Source organism: Apus apus, chromosome 8 (genome assembly GCF_020740795.1).
Source record: "Apus apus isolate bApuApu2 chromosome 8, bApuApu2.pri.cur, whole genome shotgun sequence".
NCBI classification, from domain to species: domain Eukaryota; kingdom Metazoa; phylum Chordata; class Aves; order Apodiformes; family Apodidae; genus Apus; species Apus apus.
In genome coordinates, this window is record NC_067289.1 from 1393919 (window position 1) to 1417107 (window position 23189).

The 23189-nt window shown below is 49.7% G+C and overlaps 1 protein-coding gene across 1 annotated transcript in view; it reads left to right on the forward strand.

Moving 5' to 3' along the window:
• Positions 1-7317: 7317 nt before the first annotated feature.
• VPS8 (VPS8 subunit of CORVET complex) overlaps positions 7318-23189 on the forward strand; it is a 77500-nt gene continuing 61628 nt past the window's right edge. The window contains exons 1-8 of the mRNA XM_051625903.1: positions 7318-7487; positions 8494-8562; positions 9911-10041; positions 12059-12152; positions 13644-13676; positions 15034-15088; positions 20797-20921; positions 22390-22476. Coding sequence (XP_051481863.1) covers positions 7362-7487; positions 8494-8562; positions 9911-10041; positions 12059-12152; positions 13644-13676; positions 15034-15088; positions 20797-20921; positions 22390-22476 — 720 coding nt within the window. The 5' untranslated portion in view covers positions 7318-7361. The remainder of the gene's footprint in view (positions 7488-8493; positions 8563-9910; positions 10042-12058; positions 12153-13643; positions 13677-15033; positions 15089-20796; positions 20922-22389; positions 22477-23189) is intronic.

A 23189-nucleotide genomic window follows, 5' to 3' on the forward strand; every position in this document is an offset into this window, starting at 1 on the left:
TGGGTGCTGCAGGGCTGCCCAGCCCACCCCCTCCCTGCTGGCTCTGCTGGGAGGAACCTGCTGTGTGTGTGTGGCTTTCCAAGCCCCTGCTGCTTCTGCTGGGATCCGGGCAGCCTGCAGACAGCCTGTCCAGTCAGTTACCTGCCAGTGGCTCTTGTAGCTGCTGGGCTGTGCTGAAGCATGGTTGCTATCAGACTTCCAGTGAAATAAAATGGCTCCTTGTGTCCCTTCTGGAGCAGAAGTGCTGATGCTGGGAGCTCAGGATCCCTCATCCCTGCTGCTCTTCCCAGTACCCACACACCTGGGGGCCAAGGCACGGGAGGAACACCTGGAGCCCTTCCTTGCTCTCAGGTCCTGCCTCGTGGCCCCACAGGAGTTGCTGCCATAAGAGCTGGGGAGACCCAGGCACAGCCTGAGGCTGAAGGGTGTTCCACAGACCTTCCTCTCCTGCTGGATGTGCCCCAGCCTGGCAGGGTAAGCTCTGTCAGCCTGACAAGACACAGGGGGTCATGTCCCCTGTCATCCCCCAGAACAACTCATAGTCTCTCTGCAAACCAAGCAGCCAGACTGTTCAAGTAGCTGCTGCCATGAAACAGGGAGGGCTTGCTCTTGGCTGGATGCTGCCATCCTTCCCATCTGCCTTGCCTTGGTTCTTGTCAGAGATGGAGCCTCCAGTCCAGTAAGCTTCTCCACAAAGTTAGCTGGGTTTCTCAGAGCATGTGGGGAGAGGGGATATCTGACCAGCTTTATTCTCAGAGGTCTTCCACCCATGCTTTAGCACAGCTTGGGCCTTTCCACCTGGTCAGAAGTGAGAGGACTGCAGTCCAAAAATTTTCCTGAGTGCTCAGCCAACATCTCTTCAGGCAGGTGTGTCCAGCCTAACTGCAAGCATGAAGTGTCAGAACGTTGGCAGTGAGCAGGTAGTGCCTTATGACTTACTGCTTCTCCTACTGGTTTTCACACAGATGAGCATCGATAGCCAGGAGCTTTGGGATGAAATGCTGTGTCTCAAAGGACTCATTGGTAAGGGTATGGTCAACCTACTGGATTGCTTTTGTTCTGTGTTAAAAGGACCCTAGTGCTGCTAGGAATAATTTACTACTGGCACGGGGGATCAGTCAGTCCCTCCATTCCTCTTGCCTTGAGTGGGAACCTAGCTGGAGGTTGCAGCCTTCTTCATTCATGTGGGAAAAGTACCATGCATCCCAAGCAGTGCTGGTGCTGGAGCTTCTGCAGTCTCATGTCCAGCCACCACCTGGAGCACGACTGTCCCCAGTGCAAGGCACAGCCCTGATTCCCAAGGGTGGGGGTGAGGGGGCTGCTGGGTGAGCCTCCTGTGCAGCAGTTTCCCCTGGAAGATCTGGTACCTCTGGGATCTCAGCCATGCCAATGGTTCTTCTAAAGGCCCTGCTCTGGTTGGAGGGGGCAATCTTGTGGCATCAATACCAGGACCTAGAGACAGGGTGTTTAGGACTCTGAGGGTCACCAGGGGCAGAACAGAATGAGGGGTCAGGATTCCCTCCCATTCCCTGCCATCCCCTGTAACAGCCAGGATGGCAGTGAAGTGTCTTCTCTTCCTTCCTGCCTTCCTTTACTTAAAAGGCATTTTGTTTAGACTTACGTGGGGAAGAAGAAGAACTGTTTCCCACATCTGAACATCTAGGAGGGGGGCCTGTGCTCTTTGTTCTCAGCTCCCCACATGCTCTGCAGGACCCAACTCCATCAGTTGCTGGCAAGAGCCCTGGCCCCTTTTCCTGAGTCAGCTCTGCCACCAGGGACTCTTGGGCACCTCTGTCAGTGACCACTGACATGGGATTTTAGATATACTTGTGTATTTTTCATCATCATCCCCCATGTTCATTATCAGCCCATCTTCCCTGCTCTACTAAACCTTTTCTAGTTTTAACTTCCAACCTTGAAGTCTCTCTTCCTTATTCCCATTTATCTTCCCCGAGGAGGGAGCAGCAGAGAGCAGTTCTGCTCCCTGGCTTTTGGTTTCCCCTGACCTCCAAATACAGACAAGCTCCTCCATAACATTCCTATGAGCTTGGTATTTTATAATGGGGTTTCATCCTCGGCTCTGGCATTTGAAACCTGGGAAGAGTTTGATAGTTTCTACTTCAGAGCTGAATCTGCAGCCCTTCTGGTGCTCAGCAGGAGATCTGCCACACTCTGGAGGAGAATGAGGGCAGCAACAAACACAAGTTGCAGCTTGGGAAGGTCTGGTTGGACTTAAGGCAAATCTCCTCCAGGATAGTGCTGCAGAGGTCACCAGGGGAGGAGACCTCCCTCCTCAGAGGTTTCCAAGACAGTTCTTGCTGCACTAGCAGCCCTCTGCAGTCCTCTTCCACATGATTATGCTGCAAAGTGGGCAAGTGCACAAACTGGCCTATTGGTCTGTGTCTGAACTGACCCATTTTGACCTCATTCTTACAAATTTTCCTGCTTGCAGTTGTTGATGCATTTCAAGCCTGGTGTGGTCCCTGCAAACCAGTAGTGGATCTTTTCCAAAAAGTAAGGAATGAAGTTGGCAGTGATCTCCTGCATTTTGCTGTGGTAAGGTCTAATCTGGCACTCTTAAAATAACCCATCTCCTGAAGTCAGCAGGTAACTAAAGGCTGAAGTCATTTCTCTTTCCAATATTCAGCCAAAATGGTAACAGTCCAGGAGCTCCAGCCTGTGGGCCTGGCCCTGCCAAGTACAGATACTTGGTTACATCAGTAAGAACTCATCTAATTAATGATTTTCAGGCTTCATCTGTTCTGAATGTTTCAGTTTTCTGCTTAAGCAAGCAATGCTGGACAGAATAATTAACATGTGTGTCCCTCTGGTGAAGGGAGGTTTGTTCACCCTGGAGAAGACTAAAGGACAGATGTCCAGCAGGGGATTAATAGAGAAGGCAGAGACAGACATTTCTCAGTGGTACCCAGCAAAAGAACAAGAAACAACAGGATAAGTTGCAGCAGAGAAAAATCCAAGTAGAGAAGAGTATTCAGTGTAGGAGTGGCTGGACACGGGGACAAGTTCCCAGAGGGGCTGTGGAGCACTGAGTCTTGACGGTGCTCAAAACTAATGCAGCCTTGAGCAGCCTCCTGTGACACTGAGATTAGCCCTGCTTTGGGCAGGGTCTTGGACTAGAGTCCTTCAGAAGTCCTTCCCTGCCCCCTGCTGTGGTTGTGTTCAGCCCCTGGCTGAAGCTGGCCCTCGGTTGCTGCCAGAGCCCTGGGCAGTGAGGTTTCTGGTGGAGGTCCCTGCTCAGCCCTCCTTCCAGCCTCACCTCAGCTCCTCCTGTCACTCCTTGCCCACAAGAGGCCCTAGTTTAACTTTTCTAGGCTGTTTTAGTACAGGGAACTGCTGGAGAGAGTCCAGAGGAGGGTGATGAAGATGACTGGGGGGTTGGAGCATCTCCCTGATGAGGAAAGGCTGGGAGAGCTGGGGCTGCTCAGCCTGGAGAGGAGGAGGCTGAGGGGAGACCTTGTTCATGCCTGTAGGTGTCTCAGGGTGGGTGCAGGAGGATGGAGCCAGACCCTGCTCAGCAGTGCCCAGGGACAGGATGAGGGGCAATGGGCACAAGCTGGAACATGGGAAGTGCCCCTGAAAGATGAGGAGAAACTTCTTTATGGTGAGGGTGACAGAGCCCTGGGACAGGCTGCCCAGGGAGGGTGTGGAGTCTCCTTCTCTGGAGATGTTCAGACCCCCTGGATGCAGCCCTGGGGAATGTGCTCTGGGCAATCCTGCCTTAGCAGGGGTTGGACTGGATGATCTCTAGAGGTCCCTTCCAACTCTGACAGTTCTGTGATTGATTTTTCTCTGGGATTCATTTGGCCAAGCTGCTGTGAGATGGATATCCCTGCCCCGGTGAGACCTGCCTGCTCCTCAGGTGGTGGACACTGAGCTGCGGGTTGGCTGAGGCCCTGGCTCTGACCAGTGGCACTTTGTCCCCTAAATTTGGGACCTGGAGATGTTTTGCTGTCCGCAGGGATGAGTGCCAGCCAGCTGAGGTGGTCTGATTCCAGGCAGTTGTGTGTGTGTTCCTCTGTCAAGCAGAAATGCTTTTCTAGAAACACGTGTTTTATTTTACATTATTTTTAGGCTGAAGTTGGTTCCATTGATGCTCTGGAAAAATACAGAGGGAAATGCAAGCCTGCCTTCCTGTTTTATGCAGTGAGTGACAACATTTTTGCAGTAGTTGCATAGTGATAAACATCACCTGCTGGTGGGAATAGATGTCCTTTTTGAGGGATACTTTTTCCTTCATGTGTGACAGGGCAATTTTATTCTCTATCTGCTGGTATCTACTGGTGATCAGGTGCTGCATGGATAAGAACACACAGCCAGAGTTTGCTTAAATACCTTCTGCTTTACCACCAAGCAACAGAACAATGCAATTTTGTTTTATTAAAAAAAAAAAGCAAACCAAACCAACAACAACAAATCCAGAGATTATGGTATGAAGGAAGTGACAGGGGTGAATGAAGGACGTGGGGGTGAGAGCCTTCAGGTTCAGCCTCCTGCTCCTGCAGGACCTCCCTCCTCTCACAAGCTGCTTTGCTTCATCCTCAGGCTTATCAGGAATGACAAAGAAGGTCGTTCCAAAGTTTCCCTCATGTTCTGGAGCAGAGCAGCTCTGTTAGGGAGGGCCTGTTACTTAATACCATGGGTGATGTGGGGCTGGGGTGGCTTCCAGAGGGCACCACTGGAGCACTGACTGACTGAGTTGCTTTTCCCACCTTTGCAGGGGGGAGAATTAGTAGCTGTTGTAAGAGGAGCAAATGCCCCATTGCTGCAGAAGACCATTCTGGAACAGCTGGCAGTGGAAAGGAAGGTTTTAGAACACGTAGGAGAGCATGTGGTGGTAATCAATCACTCAGTCCTTAAATACCTGTAGCTGTGCATGCTAGAAGAAAGGTTAAGCTCCCTGGTGCCACCATAGCTCTAAAGCAGAGTTGCTTTCTCACAAAAATCCTCTCCTTTTGTCTGGACTGACTCTGGAACCTGGTTGGTGTCTGCAAGGCTGTGGAGGAAGCTGGAAAGGGTGATTGTGTCTTTCAAAACCTCTGTCCCCTTGACAAGAGGAAAAGCAGTACGTGTCATCCAGCTCTGCAGATGAAACAAACTCCTGGGACTTCTCTTGACCTGTTCACCTGCCTGAAGCATTTATTGTATTCCTTACAGCTGCCTTCCTAATCAGCTTCTAATTGCAGGATCTCTAGCAGGTGTCTGATGGCATTTCTCAGGCTGTGGTAGGGGATGGTTCCTTGCAGTCTTAGTCATCTTTGTTTCTTGGTGTGACTGATTTTGTGGATTTCTGCCTGGAGCCTTTTCCAGAGCTTTGCTTATCGTTCACACTAACCTGCAGCTCCAGGGACCTGCTGCCTCTACTCTGAGTATCCCTGGGTGGTTTTGGTTCCCAGTTCCCATCCTGGGCACTGCTGGTACAAGGTGTAGCCTTAGAGCAGCTGGGCAGTTCTCAGGGCTGAAACCAGAGCAGCTCCAGGCCCACCCCTCCCCAGCGTTGCCACAGGGACTGTTGTCTTGTGTGGTCTCCTGAATGGGACTCCTGAACTAATGACACTTCTGAGGTACAAAAACGCCTTGCCAGTCTGTAATTTGCTGGTCTTCAGGCATCTTCAAAGCACAGGTGATGGTGTGTTGGCAACTGCCAGCTCCCTCCACTGTGCAGCCCCCTCTGGTGACCTTGGCTGGCCTGCTTCTGTGAAAACCTTTTCCCCAGGTGCTTATTATTGAGATGATTCAGAGCTCAGAAGGTGACCCTGGACAGGCAGAGCCTCTGCTCTCACTACTGAGCTGAGCCTGGCCCTGAGGACAGCAGGAGGACTGGTTCCTGCCCGGGTGGAGGTGGAAAGTGGGGACCTGCTCACCTGGAGGGCAGGAGGACACTTGGGATGTTCCTCACTCACCCGTGTGTTCTTGCTGCCAGGCACAGGACAGAGGCTTCTCCAAAGGGCAGGGAAACGTGGCTGCTCTTCAGGAAGAGCAACAGGAAGACCGGACAGGTAAGGCAGGCCCTTGGTGCCCTTCGTGTGTGCCCCAGCTGGAGCTGGAACCCTAAGGGCTGGTCCAGCTGCAGCTTGGACACCAGAGGGTCTGTTCCTCCTGGGCGTGGGGTGGGATGTCCCCAGGCTCGGAGAGGTGAGACCCCAGCCCAGTGCCACCCCAGAACAGCGTGTGTAGGCTCAGACAAGAGACCAGGGCAGCTTGGGTGCCTGACACCATCACGCTGCAACTATTTACCCTTCCAAGGTGTGTTTTATTTGACCACGTGCCAGGAGTGACCTCCCAGCGGGGCTCCGGGACACGCCGGGAGCTCCGCCCGGGGGAGCTGACACTGACCTCCCCGGGCGGTTTTTGGCAGCAAACCCCGGGCTGGGGCAGCAGAGCCTGTGACCGCCGCCCTCGCCCTGCCTGGAACGAGCCCCTGTTCCCACCGCAGGGTCCCCTCAGTTCAAGGACAGGGAACTGCTGGAAAGAGTCCAGAGCAGAGCCACAGAGATGATGGAGGGAGTGGAACATCTCCCTGATGAGGAAAGGCTGAGGGAGCTGGGGCTCTTTAGTTTGGAGAAGAGGAGACTGAGGGGTGACCTCATCAATGTTTACAAATACGTAAAGGGTGAGTGTCAAGACGATGGAGTTAAGCTTTTTTCAGTGATGACCAGTGATAGGACAAGGGGTAATGGATGCAAATTGGAGCACAGGAGGTTCAAGGTGAATATCAGAAAAAATTTTTTCACTGTGAGAGTGACAGAGCCCTGGGCCAGGCTGCCCAGAGAGGCTGTGGAGTCTCCTTCACTGGAGACATTCAAACCCCCCTGGACACGTTCCTGTGTGATGTGCTCTGGGTGCCCCTGCTCTGGCAGGGGGGTTGGACTGGGTGATCTTTCCAGGTCCCTTCCAACCCCCAATGTTCTGTGATTCTATGACACCGGGGCTGCGCGCACCCCGAGCCCCGAAGCGCTGCGGGCGGCAGCTCCGCCCGGGGCGGCTCGAGTCGAGGCGTCTCTCGGGGATTCGCCGATTTTCCCTGTTTTTTACCAATTCGCCTTCTCCTTCCCTCGCAGGCTGAGGCGGGCCCGGGCCCGGTCTCCCAGCCGTCGCTGTGGCGCAGACGCGGGGTCTCGCATGAAATAAAAGGGTTTCGTATTAAATAAAGGGGTTTCGCATGAAATAAAAGGGTTTCTTATTAAATAAAAGGGTCGCACGTGGCAGCGTCCCCGGTCCCGCCGTTCCGCTCGGGGCCGCGGCCCCTTTAAGGCCGCAGCGGGGCCGCGCTGCGCCTGCGCGGGGCGGGGACGGCGCGGCCGCGGGTTCGAGCCCCGGCGCTGCCGCTCGGCGCCCCGGCCATGGAGGCTGCGGCGGAGCCGGGCGCCGGGGCGGCCGGGGCGGAGGCCGAGCCGTGCCCGGAGGGCTCCGCGCACCGGCTGAGCGTGGCGGAGCTGGACCGCGAGCTGGACTCCCGCGGCGAGCTGGTGCGTGGGGAGGCTCGGCGGGGGGGCCCGGGCCCTGCGGAGGCCGCTCCCCTCAGGGCCCTCGGGCGGCGGGGCCCGGCGGGGCCCGGGCCCTGTGTGTGCAGCCCCCCGGGGGGACCCTCCCCTCAGAGCTCGCGGCTGCGAAGGGCAGGGAACAGCCCGGGCCGGGCTGCCCTGCCGGGGAGCGCCTCACCCGGGCCTCGGCGTCTTCCCGGGAGGTGTGGGGCGGGACGGGGCAGCTCCCCGGGGCAGTTCAGCTCCTCGGGGCAGTTCAGCTCCCAGGGGCAGCTCCCAGGGGCAGTTCCCCGGGGCAATTCAGCTCCCAGGGGCAGTTCAGCTCCCAGGGGCAGTTCAGCTCCCAGGGGCAGTTCAGCTCCCAGGGGCAGTTCCCCGGGGCAGTTCAGCTCCCAGGGGCAGTTCAGCTCCCCGGGGCAGCTCCCCGGGGCAGTTCAGCTCCCAGGGGCAGTTTCGCGGGGCAGTTCCGTTCCCAGGGGCAGTTCCCCGGGGCAGTTCAGCTCCCAGGGGCAGTTCCCCGGGGCAGCTCAGCTCCCAGGGGCAGTTCAGTTCCCCGGGGCTGGGCCTGCTCTTGCTGGCAGCCCTGCCAGTCGCAGATAAAAGTGTCCTTATTGTTTTTTTTTTTTAAAAAAAGCTACTTTTCCCCCATTACTAAACAACTCGGAAGAAAACCCACCCTCGTGTGTTGCTGCCTGTCTGCGCGAGGAAGGCTGGGTGGTGGCGGGGAGCTTTAGGAAGTGAAATAAAACAAAAAGGCATTTGAAATGTCAGATCTGGGCACGGGGCAGGGAACCATTTAACCTTTTTGATGCTCAATAGCTCCTTGCAACGCCGGGTTTGGGAGGCTGCGTTTTGAACAGGGGGAGCTGTAGTTGGGGCGGTGCCTTCCCGGGCAGAGGAGTGTGGCTGGGGTTTCTTGTTCTCTGCTTAGAAACAAGTTTGGCAGGTGGAGCAGGCAACCTAAACTCAGCCTCTGGTTTCTGGTCTGCAGATTGATGACAAAGAGTTTGACATTCCTCAAGTTGATACCCCTCCAACCCTGGAGAGCATCTTAAACGAGGTGAGTGGTCCCATCAGACAGGCAAGCAGCTCCAGGACAGGGAGGAGCTAAGAAGAGGCAGGACGTGCTCCTTTGGCTCTTCTCCTATTGTGGGGTGTTTTTTTTTTTGGGAAATAAAATTGCACACCTTCATAATTTCCTGATACCAAGAGCTGACAAAAGGCATTCTTGGTTGGGTGGTCGTTGTACAGTGTGTAATGTGGAATTTTATTTTTTTCAGTCAAAATATTCACATTTAAAAGGTTTTCCATCAAATGTAAGCATGTTCCCCTGTGGATCAGGACAGTCACCTGAAGACTATACAGTTCATTAAAGGTCAGGGTCATCAAACATGCTTTTTTTCTTAGTTAAAAAAAAAGTTAAGAACTCTGGGCAGCTCTTAAGTTGTGAGGGGAGATGAAAAGTAGATTTTTCACCTCTTGGAATCTGCCGAATCTGGGTGATGCCAAACTGGCAGGAGGTGCAGTCATATCCCTGTCAGAGGAGTATTATCCTGGTGGGCTTAAACTGGAGGGGGGATGTGAAGAAAACACTTGGGCAGACAAATACAAAGTCTTGCTGCAGTGTGATTTACCTCAGTATATAAATAGCGTGGAAATGACTGGTAAATATTTTCTGGAAAGGATTTTAGTGGGTAACAACCTGACTGAGCTGAAAAGCTACACAGCTGCACTGGAAAAACAAACCAACCACTAAGTGGGCACAGGACTGCCAGCTGCAGGCAGACCTGGAGACCTGCTCTGTTCTCTGCAGCCTTGGCCTTAGCTGGGGGGTTGTGTTTGCTCTCTGTGCTCCAAGAAGAGCAGGAACTGTGCTGGATTTAGGTGGCAGTGGGGAGAATGGCTGTTTAAAAATGACTGTAAAAACAATTCCAGGCTAAGCCTGAGGAGGGAGAGAGAGAGATCACCAGCAGAAGAGCACAGCAAAGAGCAAAATGAACCCTTTTAGCAGCCAGAGGGACTGCTAGAGTTGTAGCCACCACTTGGTGAGGTGCTGGAGTAGATGATGATTCTAGGCCATCTCTTGGGGATTGGAGGTGGTTGAGAGCAGCTTAGTTAAACGTCTGTTATGGTTTTGGTGGAGTAGATTGTTTCTGGGGAAGAAAGATGAAAAACTTTCTGCCCAGCTCACTTCAGTGACTATTGTGAGTTCTGGAAACTGGTTCTAGTATCAGTCTAGTAAATCAGAATCAGTCTAGTAAAATAATACCTAGTTCTGTTTGTGTATGTGAGACTATCATGTCCTCTCCTTGGTTCTTCTGCCTGATGGATACTGTTTTGCTGTTGTTTCAGTTGGGCTGTTGAGCATTTTCAGTGTTTAGTAAGCTCTGCTGATTCTTTTCCTTCAGACTGATGATGAAGAAGAGTCTTTCATTCTGGAGGATCCCTTTCTCCTGAACGTGGATAACACGGATGCACACTCCTATGACACATCTTCTGTAGCAAGCTCTGACAGCGGGGACCGGACACACCTGAAAAGGTCTGACTAGTCTGCTGGGAGCTCAGATGGGTTCTGAAGGAGCACTGCTTATATCCATTAACAACAAGTTCTTGTTTTTTTGAGTACTGGAGGGATGTGGACCTGTTGGAACAAGTCCAGAGGAGGCCACAAAAATGATCCTTGGGCTGGAGCAGTTCTGCTCTGGAGACAGGCTGGGAGCATTGGGGTGTTCAGCCTGGAGAAGAGAAGGCTCCAGGGAGACCTTAGAGCACCTTCCAGTGCCTGAAGGGGCTCCAGGAAAGCTGGGGAGGGGCTTGGGACAAGGGCAGGGAGGGAGAGGACAAGGGGGAATCACCCTAAACTAGAGCAGGGCAGATTCAGACTGGATATCAGGAAGAAGCTCTTGACACTGAGAGTGGTGAAGCTCTGGCACAGGTTACCCCAAGAGGTGGTGGAGGCCCCATCCCTGGAGACGTGCCAGGTCAGGCTTGATGAGGCTCTGAGCAACCTGATCTAGTTAAAAAGGTCTCTGTGCACTGCAGGGGGACTGGACTAGATGATCTTTAAAGGTCCCTTCCAACCTCACACATTCCATGATTTCTCTGAGCCTGTGATGTGTCTGTTCCTTGGGTAGGAACCCTTTAAACCACATGTGGGTTTTGTCTCCTGCTGCTGTATCCTAGTGCTGAAGTCCCAGGGGGATGCTGCAGGACCCTGATGAAGCTGCTTTTGGCAGAACAATGTTAGTTGTGCAGGATCAAGCAGACAAAGGTTGGGATTTGCCTTTGCTCTAAGGGTGAGCCTGTTGGAGCAGTAAATGCATCTTATGGGAACTGGAGTATCTGCATTTCTCTGGATTTTAATGGCATCTTTCAAACACTGAACCATGATGATTTCCAGAGTCTGCAGGCAGCTGTTGGTTATTTTTAAAAGGCAAGTGAACAGATGTCTAAGGGCAGCCTTGGAATGTGATAATCAGCTGTAACACTGCTGACTTTGTCTCTTTAATTACTTAAATGATGACCTGGTCCTGCATCCTGAGCCACTCCCATGGCTGCCTGATGTGCTCAGCTGGGGCTGTGGCATGAGCAGTTGCACAGGATATAAACACTGCAGGTGTGATGGTTTATGGTGGCACCTGGAGATGTAGTGACTCACTGCCCCTTCTTTTCCAAATAAGTGGGTTTGTATTAAGCAAAATGTAACCTGGAAGGGCTGAAACTCCTGTATGGAGTGGGCAGAAAAACTTGCGGAGTGTTGTGTTTGGGTGCAGCTGGTTGCCATGTTTATGGGTCCTTAGCCATGGCAGAAGCTGTTACCTCCCTATTTCTTCAGCCTACATGTGAGCTACTTATTTGTGGGCCTCTGGAGAGCTAAGAACCAAATGTTCTGTGTTAGTTTGGAAATGTTTCTTTCCCGTGGTGTGTGTGTGACAACAAGGTTGCAGTTTTCCTGGGGTTCCCCATCTGGTGTGTCTTCTGTGTACACTGGTGCTCTTCAGAAGTACCTGCCCCTTTACACCAGCTCCTTTTTCAAGACACTTTTGCCACAGACTGGGACACTTACCTTTCAAATCAGATCAGCAGTGTTTTAGTTGCAAGTTACTCTCCAAGCACACACCCTGTTTTCCCATGGTTCTGTGCTCTCCTAATGAGCCTTTTTCAGTTGTGTATTTTCCTTAGACACTCACCTTTAAAGGCTGAAGCTTCCTGAGACACAGAAAGATTGATTGAAGACCAAAAATGTTGCTTTCAGCCTTTATTAATAAATTCTAAGGTTTGCAGATACCTGCTTGAAACTGATGATTTATTTGAAGGACTATTTCAGTTTTTTTGCCCTGGGAGATAAGTTCAAAACAACTTGTGTGCAGGGACAGGGTAAGATAAGAAGTGATAATAGTCCCACGTTCTCTTCATTCTGTGCTTGTAGACCCCAAGAATGGAAACTGTGAGTAATGAGTGCTTGCAGTTTACCTGCTGGTTTAGCTGTGGACTAGGCAAAGTTCCCAACTTTTCTTCTGCTCTTAACGTGTTTGGTTTATTTCTTCTTTCCTTAGGAAGAAAAAACTCCCCGATTCTCTCTCACTCCATGGATCAGTGATACGGCTCTCGCTTCTGAAAGGAATTTCAGCCCAAATAGTGTCTGCAGCAGTAAGTGTCTCCTGGTTATAACCATGAAGAAAAATGGCAGTGTCTTCTGCTGTGAAGGGTGGGGTGTGTGTGATTTCCTCCCTCCCCCTGCAGTTAGTTCTGGATAATACTAACCTGTTTGGTGCATAAATAACCAGTAATCCTGAGCCAGTAGTGGATCAGGTGTTAGCTGAGTTATTGCAGCAGTAGGTCCTCTTTAACACTGGTTTATGTCCCTAGATATCAATAAACCTGCTGGGATATGTTCATATAAAACAAGAGCAGGGCTGTTACTGTGTGTTGAAGGTGCTGATATAGGCTGGTGAGCTGCCTGCAGCAGGCTCAGAACACACTGAGCTGAGTGAGAAGCAGCACTGCACGTTTTTGCCTCTGGGACTGCCCTGTGGGTGCAATGGAACTGCTGGGGGCTTGGGCTGCCAGGGAAGTCTGAGTGGCCAGGACCACAGCTGGGGTGGGAGTTAGAGTGTCCAGTTCTGGAGTCTCCACCACAGGAAGGACATGGAGCTCCTGGAGGGAGTCAGGAGGAGGCCACGGAGATGATGGGAGGGCTGGAGCAGCTCTGCTCTGGAGACAGGCTGGGAGAGTTGGGGTGTTCAGCCTGGAGAAGAGAAGGCTCCAGGGAGACCTTAGAGCACCTTCCAGTGCCTGAAGGGGCTCCAGGAAAGCTGGGGAGGGGCTTGGGACAAGGGCAGGGAGGGAGAGGACAAGGGGGAATGGATGAAAACTGGAAGAGGGGAGATTGAGGTGAGACATGAGGAGGGAATTCTGGAGTGTGAGGGTGGTGAGAGCCTGGCCCAGGTTGCCCAGGGAAGCTGTGGCTGCCCCATCCCTGGCAGTGTTGAAGGGCAGGTTGGATGGGGCTTGGAGCAGCCTGGGCTGGTGGGAGGTGTCCCTGCCCATGCAGGGGGTTGGATCTGGATGATCTCTAAGGTCCCTTCCAACCGAAACCATTCTCTCAGTGTTTGATTTCTGGAACCTGCAAGGGAGAACAGGGATGACAGGCCTGAATCCTGTTGCCATGGCTGTATCACCAGGGTCCCTCCGTGTGCTGTGACTGGCTGGTCCCTGCCTGGTTGCAGGTGGGGATGAGCCACCAGCCTAGGCCAGTGTGACAAGGTGTGCTTGAGAGCAGAGGGAGGGCCTTTTCCATGGATGTCTGTGCTGTGTACACAAGGGATACTGACAACTTAGTAAGATTAGACTCATTTGAGAAGGACACAATAACCTTCATAGGGAATTACAGAATATTCTGTTTCCTCTCCATTTCTGGTCACTTTTTCATCCTTTCTTGGGTGTTCAGTGGGAATTTCTAGCCTCAGCAGACGAATTTTGAATTTCCAGCCATTCCTAGCTCAGCATTGTCTGCCCTGGTGAGATTATTAAAATGCAACCTGTGTTGATTTTTCTGCATGTTGTAGCTCCAGGTATTAGAGACACACATGGAACTGGGAATTCTCTCTCTCTCACTCATGGCTTGTCCTGTTTTTCTAGGACAAAGTGGATGCTGGCTTGCCCACTGCAATTGTAAGTAACAATTTTCAAGTGCTGTATATTTAGTTTTCATGCAAGTTTGTTGAAGCAGTAATCTGAGAGAGCTGATAAATGCATCTTCCTTCCTACCCCTGCAAAGAACTTTCAGCTCTGAGGGATGGGAGAAGCAGCATCAAGTATTTAATTCCTGGGGGCAGAATTCAACCTTTTCTGACTGCCCAGCTGCTCCTCTCTGATCAAGCCCCACACTCTTCTGTTTTTCATGTCATCACCAGGGCTTGTGGAGCTGAGCACCAAACTTTTTTTCATTTGGGAGGTGTCTGGCTGGTGAACACATTGCATTTCCTCAGCTATTTCTTTGCCAGTTGTTGCTTTGACTCGGAACAATTATTTAAAGAAGCTTAAATCGAAGAGCTCATAAAGTGGTGGGTTCAAAATCTCTGCACCTGAAATATGACCTCATAAGTTACTCCTGCTCAGAAACTTGCATTAAACTTCCTGAAATCAAGCATGCTAATTAAAATATATCAGAAATTAAGCTGCCTCTAGTTAAAAGGAGAAGTATTTTAAGGAGGTGAAATGCAGCTGGTATTTGTGCTGTGAAATGAGTTTGAATGTTTTATGAAGAAATTAAGGATGTGCTTAGTCACTTTGGCTGCTGTAGCAGCATTCCATAAGAAATTACACTTTTTGTTTAAAAAGAAAAAGGAAAGCTCTTGTAGTCACCTCTAAAGCAAAAGTCTGAATTGGAAGCACACGGTGACAAATGTACACATAGGATAAAAACTGTACTTACATATCCCAGACATTAAAGCACTTAATTTTTTCAAGCTGACTTACACTTGCTAAGAAACAAGAACAACATTAATGTATCTGGAGTATTATGTGATTTCTCTGAGGTTTTAATTGGTGCAGGTTTGCAGGTGTGATAGAACTTTGGAGCTCTGTTTGGTTCCCCATGGAAGCACGTTGGAGTCTCTGGGCTTGCTGTGGACTGTGTCTTCAGGGCCCCAGGGGTGTAGTAGATTTCAGAGGTGGATGGAACAGCTGAGTGAGAAAAACCCTCTGAGGATTTATACTCAGCTGCCACACCAAAAGAATGAGGCTTCCAGAGAAGAAATTTCACTGTGGGTGCCACTCTGAGCATTTGAGTTTCCAACAGCAGAGGAAAAGGCAGCCCTGTGATCCTGAGAAAATCTGTGTGATGGTCCTTCAGGTGTAATTCTGCTCCAGCTTCCACACAGGAACTGCTTGGCACTTAAAAATTAGAACATTGTTCTGTTTGTAACGTTCTAAATCTTCCACTTTGCAGGGGTGTGGTGGGAGTTTAAGTGGTGGATTTGGGACTGACATTTCTTTTGCTTTCAACCTTTCTGCATGACTGTTTCAGGCAGCATCAAATCTGATAGCAGTGGGGACTTCCCATGGGTTAGCACTGATTTTTGGTAAGTTGAAAATCAAGTTTTGAATTTTTTTGCATTTTATTGATCTTAAAAAAAAAAAAGCCCCAAACAAACATATTAAAGAAAACCTAGTTAAAATTAGAACTGCAGGAGGGATTTCTTCTAGTATGTTCTGTCTGTGCTAACTGTGATTTTCTTTTTAGAAAGAAACCAAGCACAAGTAATATTTTAGTTGCCCCTATTTCTGTATTTCTTCTGCTTTGCTGGGGACTGGCACTGATATTGAGAAATTTAGCTCTGTAGCAATTGTCTGAAGAGCCTTTTGCATGTTTGAATATAAATGACTCTGTTTCCATGTGGAAGAAACCAGTACCAGTACACAACCATCATCTAATAGGGTGTTAATTTTCTCCCCTGTGGCACAATAGCTGCCCAGACATCTCTGTGTCCCTTCATTCTGTTTTTCTTCCCTTCCTTTTATCACTGAACTTTCTTAAACATTTTCTGACCTTGTGCCTGTGTTTATCCAACTCACCACCTGGGTGAGAACAGCTCTTGGATTGCTCCCATACACATGGACTCTTTGTGCCTTGTGCCAGCACCAAATTCTTAACAATTACAGAAATTTCATTTTCTTCTTGACTTTTCTTTCAAAGTTGGCTGAGTTTATTCAAGGGACCAAAACTTGTGCAGGACAGGGTACAAGAGAAGGGTGGGAAAGGCTGTGACAGCCTAAGACTCACCTTCCTGGGTATTGAGACATGAAACTTAATTGCCATTTGCTTAATCCAGTATTGAAACTATTAGAGAATGTGATTGATCTGAGTACAAATAACTTCTTATCTGCTACGGTCAACACATGATCTTCTAAGTTTTTATTAGTAGACCTTGTGGGCTTTCTAACATTTGTACATCATGTGGAGACCTCCAAAGTGTCTGCTCTGGAGCACATTTTAACTCTGACCTTGCTGTTGCTCTCTGTGCATGCAGACCTCCCCAGCTCTGTGGCAGCTGAAGTTATTCTGTGAGTCTGTGCTGGAATCTAAAGGGGATGAGGGATTCAAGTGTGTCATCCAGCTTCGTTTCAGACATGGGCACTAATGTTTGCTGGACACTTCTGGGTGGAATTCTTGGTGTTCTGTAACTAAAACTTGGGTGTTGACTCCATTGCTTTGGAATCTGTCTGCAAGGAGAGAAATCCTGGCAGGGTATGGCTGTATAAGGCCACCTTGGGTGCAAAGAAAGAGTTCAGTCTGAAGAAGAGAAGGATTCAGGAAGACCTTAGAGCACCTTCCAGTGCCTGAAGGGGCTCCAGGAAAGCTGGGGAGGGGCTTGGGACAAGGGCAGGGAGGGAGAGGACAAGGGGGGATGGATGAAAACTGGAAGAGGGGAGATTGAGGTGAGACATGAGGAGGGAATTCTGGAGTGTGAGGGTGGTGAGAGCCTGGCCCAGGTTGCCCAGGGAAGCTGTGGCTGCCCCATCCCTGGCAGTGTTGAAGGGCAGGTTGGATGGGGCTTGGAGCAACCTGGGCTGGTGGGAGGTGTCCCTGCCCACACAAGGGTTTGGAACTGGATGATCTTTAAGGTCCCTTCCAACCCAAACCAGTCTGTCACGATGATGGTGAAGCTCAGGAGCAGTGTTCTACCTTGAGTTTACTCTGTCATTTAAACCAGCAGTTTGTGTCTGTAGACTGGACAATTTATGTACTTTTTTAAGCCTATAATAAATAATCTTTAGGGTTTTTTCCTCCGTGTTTCTAGAAGACCTAAAGTTTTTATGTTATTCAAAACCTATCCCTTTAATGAGAACTCACTGCAATGTCTTATTTTTCATGGAGACTATGTTCAGGACAGAAGATTTCTATGTTAGCTAAACTTTGTTTTGATTACTTTTGAACCATTTATTTTCTCTGTTGGCTGTAAAACTCATTGTTAGGGTCCTGAGTCTGTGTTGAGGTGTGGGGCAGCATGATATCTTGGGAGAACAGTAGTGTAAGTACCTGAAGAGAGCATTAAAAAAGCCTGAATTCTGGGGACCTTGATTGTTTTTGGAAGATAATGGGGAGCTGAGTGGATGGGTGGTGGTGACTGTTGAAAAGTCTGACCATTTGTGTCACTGTGAACTTCCAGTATTATTTCCTCTCAGTTTCCTCCTTCTTTTGTCTTTAATACAATGAAGTCAGAATGTATAGACTGATTTTTCTTCAGAGATTCCATGCACTTTTTTAATCACTTGGTTTTAAAACACTGGCTATTGTGGCATCTTCTCAGTTACTTGGAAGAAATTAGAAGGGGAAATGTTAACAGAAGGAAACACTTTCAGCAAAGGTTGTCTCTGGCTTTGAAGATGATCACACATATGCTGTTCGTTACTTCACTCCTTTCTTTTGTATTGATTTCTGGCTTTTTCTTTCCTCTCTTGGCCCTTTCTATGTGGACTGAAAAGGAAAAGGTACAGTAACCCTGCCCTGTGCACGTCCCCTGCATGACCAGCTCCTGCCTTGCCCAGCTGCATGTTGCCTGTGCCAGGGTGTGAGGTGCCAGCTGAGCAGCCAGGCAGTGCAGTGACCAGCCAGGGGACACTGCTGCTGGCCAGGCTGGGAACTGGCTGTTGAACACTTGTGCACTGCACACTTCCAAATAACCCAGGCCAGAACAGCAGGTAAATGTGCTGTTCATAAAGGTTTAGGGCAGCAGGTCCATAGCTGTGTGTAAAGGTGTTCTGGAGCAGGACAAAGGCTCTTCCAAGAGCTCACTCACCACAAGATGCTGAGGGGCTGGAGCACCTGCCTGTGAGGAAAGGCTGGGAGAGCTGGGGCTGCTCAGCTGGAGAAAAGGAGGCTGAGGGGGATCTGATCAGTGCTGAGCAATATCTGCAGGGGGTGTCAGGAGGATGGGCCAGACTCTGCTCAGGGGTGTCCAGGGACAGGACAAGGGGCAATGGGCACAAACTGGAGCTCAGGAGGGTCAAGTTCAACATGAGGAAAAGCTTCTTGCCTGTGAGGGTGACAGAGCCCTGGGACAGGCTGCCCAGGGAGGCTGTGGAGTCTCCATCCCTGGAAATATTCCAGCCCCAGCTGGATGTGTTCCTGTGGGATCTGCTCTAGGGGATCCTGCTCTGGCAGGGGGGTTGCACTGAATGGTCTCCAGAGGTCCCTTCCAACCCCACCATTCTGTGAAATAAATGTCTGAACAACATTCTGTGATGCTGTGATCTCTCCCCTTCTGCCTGAGAGCTGTCAGGTGGGAGCAGTATGTGGTAGGCACCCAGTTCATAGAGCCACCAGCCAGAAGCTGTGACACGTGCAAGCAGCCAGCAGGTGCTGCCAGTCCTGCCCTGGTGATGCAGGAAGGAGGGAGCAGTGGGTGCCTGAGGTGGTGGCCATGGATGGTCTGACTTGACCCCTGCTGGGGGTAACCACTTTACTGGCTGCAGCTTAGTGCAGCGGGTGGGAGGAGGGTTCAGTGTGTCCTGGTGCAGGGAACAGTTCTGGTGGTCCTGGGGGAGATGGGCTCTGCAGCCTGTCCTGTTAGCTCAGCAGCTCCTGCCTTCCTGAGCCCTCAGAGGGTTAGACCTCGTGGGAGAGCATTTATGGGTACTGGGCCTAATAAAGGTGGGAGGAGGGGACCTAGTTGTAATGTATGAGTAATTCTGTGGGAAATAAACCAGGCCTTTCAGACTTGGGAAAATCATGACTCAAGGAGGAAATCTTGTTCTGTTGATCTGAGCAGCTGTAACTTCTGGAGTGCTCTGCTTATTCCTTTGTTGTGGAAAGTGACTTATTTCATACTCACAAACTTGTTTTTGTTTTTACCTTGTATCAAATTGCCATCTCATTTTGACTTCAGACCTTGAGAGCAACACTGTTAATTACTGCTAGAAAGTTTTCAGATTAATTGCTTCATGTAAATTGCAAAATCAAAAACATTTTTTGGACAATCGAGCTGCCTTAGTGTCAAGCATTTGGAGAAAGCTTTTTCAGCCTAATCCTAAATGGGCCTTAATTCAATGTTAGTCCCTATCCTCTTTCTCCTCACCCTGAGCAGTGCTATGGAGTAATCCATGAGTTTAGGTACTTTTCTTGCTAGTGTTTGTGGTGTCTCCTCATACCAGTGGAGCTGGAAGGTGACTGCTCTGATGTGGGTGCTCAGCCTGCAGCCGGGCTGTGTGGATTGATGGGCACCTCACTGGCTGCTGGGGAAGGGGTGAGAGGCACATCCATGCTCTGTGTCACATCTAGCACACCTCTGGCATTCCTGCAGTGTGGAGAAATGTGTCCTGTGCCTGGGGCAGTTCTTCCACGGGCTGTGTGGTGCTCGGCTCCTGCCTGTTCCCCTGGATCCTTTCCCTTCCTTCCTCAAGGTGAAATCCTGCACGCAGGGTTATCGTGGTGCTTCTGTTGGCTTTCAGATCTCTACTCTTCATTCCAACAGTCCTCACACAGCATCTTTTTCTCCTTCCCCCACTCAAAAGCAGTGCAAAACCAGAGAGAGGTGGAAAAAGCAGATCCAGAACATTTGTTTATCTTAGCTGAACACACCAAGGACAGGCAGAGGGTTATTGTTCCTGACTCCTGACATGCAACATCTCTTAAAGCAGTTCTTACTCTTTGGTGGTGGAAGCATGGGAGAACTTAGCAGCAGCAGAGGGGCCTGTTGGTTGTCTGCAGGGGTGTCAGCCCAACCCTCAGGGGCCATGTGGGCAGTGGCACTGCCCCTGCAGCAGCTGGGGCTTGGGAAGGGAAGGTCTGTCACAGTGTGGTGATGGTTCCTTGAGGAGCCCCTGAGGGAACTGGGGGTGTTCAGCCTGGAGAAAAGGAGGCTGAGGGGAGACCTCCTTACTCTACAACTGCCTGAAGGGAGGTTGTAGTGGGGTGGGCTTGGTCTCCTCTCTGAGGGAACAAGCAATGGGACTAGGGGAAATGGCCTCAAGTTGTGCCAGGGGAGGTTTAAATCAGATATTAGAAAAAATTTCTTCCCTGAAAGGGTAACTAAACACTGGCACAGGCTGCCCAGGGAGGTGGTTGAGTCTCCATCCCTGGAGGTGTTTAAGAGATGCATAGATGTGGTGCTGAGGGTCATGGTTTAAGCACTGGACCTGGTAGAGTTAAGTTATGGTTGGATTGGATGATCTGAAAGGTCTTTTCCCACAGCAGGACTCTGTGTGATTCCTTATAGAAGAGCTATAGGCACTAGAACTCTTCAGGCATTTTAACTGTGCAGCTCAAGATCCAAGTTCATTTTCCCTCCGGTTTCTGTGCTTTATCAACCAAACTAAGGGATAGAAGTTGGATTAAATTACTCTCCCCAGAAGCCTGGGTTGGGCATTTGTAGTTGCTGTTTAAATCACCTTCCAGGCACACAGAAGGCTCAGAGGGTAGAATTAATTTTCAGTCATCTTCCTTGCCACAGCTTAAGCAGCATTGCAGAACAGTAACAGGGAAAGCTAGATGTTGCTTTGATTTTTCTGGTAGTTTCTTCTTCAGTTTGTGATTCCTCTGCAATTCCATATTCCCTCTGCCTGTTTTATACTTTTAAAAATGATTTATTTTTCCCAGCAAGACAGTGTCCCACTGTCCCTGTACTAACATGTGCTCTTACCTTGCAAGCTCTTTTTTAAGAACTTAACTGTAAGCCTGGGAATTGTTAACGTACCCCCAGTGAACTGTATATGTAAATATTTGCATGAAGTTGATTTTCATGATGGCTCTTTCTTTCTCTTTAATTTCTTACTGATTGTTCTGCTCTAGATCAGAACCAGGCTCTGCGGCTGTGTCTGGGCAGCACTGCAGTCGGGGCCCAGTACGGGGCCATCTCTGCTCTCAGCATCAACAATGACTGTTCCAGGCTGCTGTGTGGCTTTGCAAAAGGACAGGTAATTCCCACAGGATGAGACAGTCCAGTGCTCTGTCCCCCTGCAGTCTGTTCCTGAGGGTGTCACCTATCCAGAGGTGACAGTTGCTCCAAGCCAAGCACACTCCATATGTAGCTGTGCCAGTTGGTTTTGTGCTGAGAAGCAGCATGTGTGGTGGCTTTGCCAGAGCTTTTTTGGTCAGCCAGTTCCTGCATCCAGTGAGCCAACTTCTGTGGAGGAAATGGGGAGTGCAGGATATAAGGAAGGAGGCAGAGAATCGTGGCTTGATGTGACGCCAGTCCTGCTCCCGGTAAATGGCAACGTGCAGTGGTGCACCAGGGCAACCAGCTCAGTCCTTCTGGGTCACTTTCTGAGATCTGGGCTTTGTATTTAAAGCTGTTTTTTACTGAGGTGGTGTCTTAAAGTTCTTGAAACTCATCTCTAGCCCCAAAGTTCATTTTTACTAATGCCTTATTTCTGCTGTATGGCAGAAGCTGTGTAGCTCCTGGGGAAAAAGGGGTTTGAATCTCTTGTGGTTTTATGTCCTTCTCTGAAACTAAAGAGAGAAAGCAATTCCTGAACAAAAGTTATAAGGTTAAACTAAACCAAAGTGGATAGAAGTTAACTTGATAAAATTGAGGTCCATGGAATACAGGGGCTGCTTTGTTTCTTTTTAATTGCATTTCTCTTTGCTCCTTTGGCTTTCACCTCCATTTGAGATAAAACCACTCCAGTGCCTGCGGTGGGGCTGAGGGACAGACTGCTCCAGACCACTTGGAAATACAAATTTGGTCCCTGCAGAGCAGTGGCCAGTTTGAAATGATGCTCAGACAAAATAATTGAGAGCAGCAGTTCTGAAAATCTGGTCTACAAAGCTTTGGTAGGTGATTTATGGAACTAGATAAAATTTCCAGTACAAACTTTGGTTCCAATTGTAATCTTCTCTGGGTGAAATATTCCTCAGTTATGCTTCTTAGTTGAGAAATTGCCTAAAATTAATATCCAAGCACAAGCCTGGGTCTCTACTCCTTCCTGGCCTGTTGTGCTGAGCAGACACAGGAGGAGAGGAGTGACAAAGCTCATGGTAGCCATGGAGTTGCTTGAGTTTTGCTACAAGGTGTTAGCAAAGATTATTCAACTGTTCACTGGGAGAGAAATGCATTCAGCCACTTTGCACAGTGCTTTGTGGGAGCAAAGTTGTCTCAGGTTCTTTAATGGTGGTTTCAGACAGCTGTGAGGTGAGGGAGTTCAGGCAGGAGGTGAGTGCTTGCCAAAGGGATGTGAAGATACCACTGGTGTTGTCATTGTGAGTATGAGCAGATAAGCAAACTGCTTGTAAAAACTGGCTGGGAACAGTTTTTTGGATCACTTTTCTTTGCTATGAAGATCTTTCTAACCCAGGGTGATACTTGGAATATAGGGATTTATTGCTGTACTAACACACAAGGTGATGGAGAGAACATGAGCACTGAGACCCATCTGCTTGCAGATCACCATGTGGGATCTGGCCAGTGGGAAGCTGCTGCGGTCCATAACAGATGCCCACCCCCCAGGAACAGCCATTTTGCACATCAAGGTAATAACCACCAGATGTACTCCTTGTATACGCTTTGTTTTTTCCTTTAAAACACTCCTGTGTTCAGTCAGAGGTGTTGATTTTCCTCGTGGAGTGCTTTTAAAATGTACAGGTGAGAGCAGCTACCTAGGAGCTAAATGGCAATAGTGACAAAAATGAGCGGAAATTCTATTTTAAAAAAGAAACTGAGTATTACGAAAACTGAAGTTATTGTATCAGCTGTGAGTTGTGCTATAACAAACAACAGTTGTCTCTTCAAACTCTTCTCTCTAGTGCCAGAATCTGTGGCGAATTAGTTGCTAGAATACATTTCTTTAAAACCTGCAGTGGTTTGAACTGGATACCTGACTTGCCAACTTCAAACTTAAAAGAGTCTGAAGTGTAGAAATTAGCTTCTGTTGGTGGTTTTTCAAATAGCTTGTTGGAATGTCTGGGGGAAACAGAAGTCATCTGTGGCTTCTTGCTCAATACAGTGCTGTGGGCACTGGCAGAACCTCATACCTGATCTGGTGCATGGCTCTGTTTTATGCAGACCTCTCCTACCAGGGCTTAATGCTCCTTGGCAGCCTGGGCAGAGCAGTGACTTGGGTGCATCAGCCAAACTCTTCCCTGTCTTCTGCTTTCCTGGGCCTTGCTGAGACATCCCAGCCCCCTAGAGTGGATCTGGTGCAGTGGGGCTGGTGGGACACTGCTCAAGGACAGGTGCTGATGTA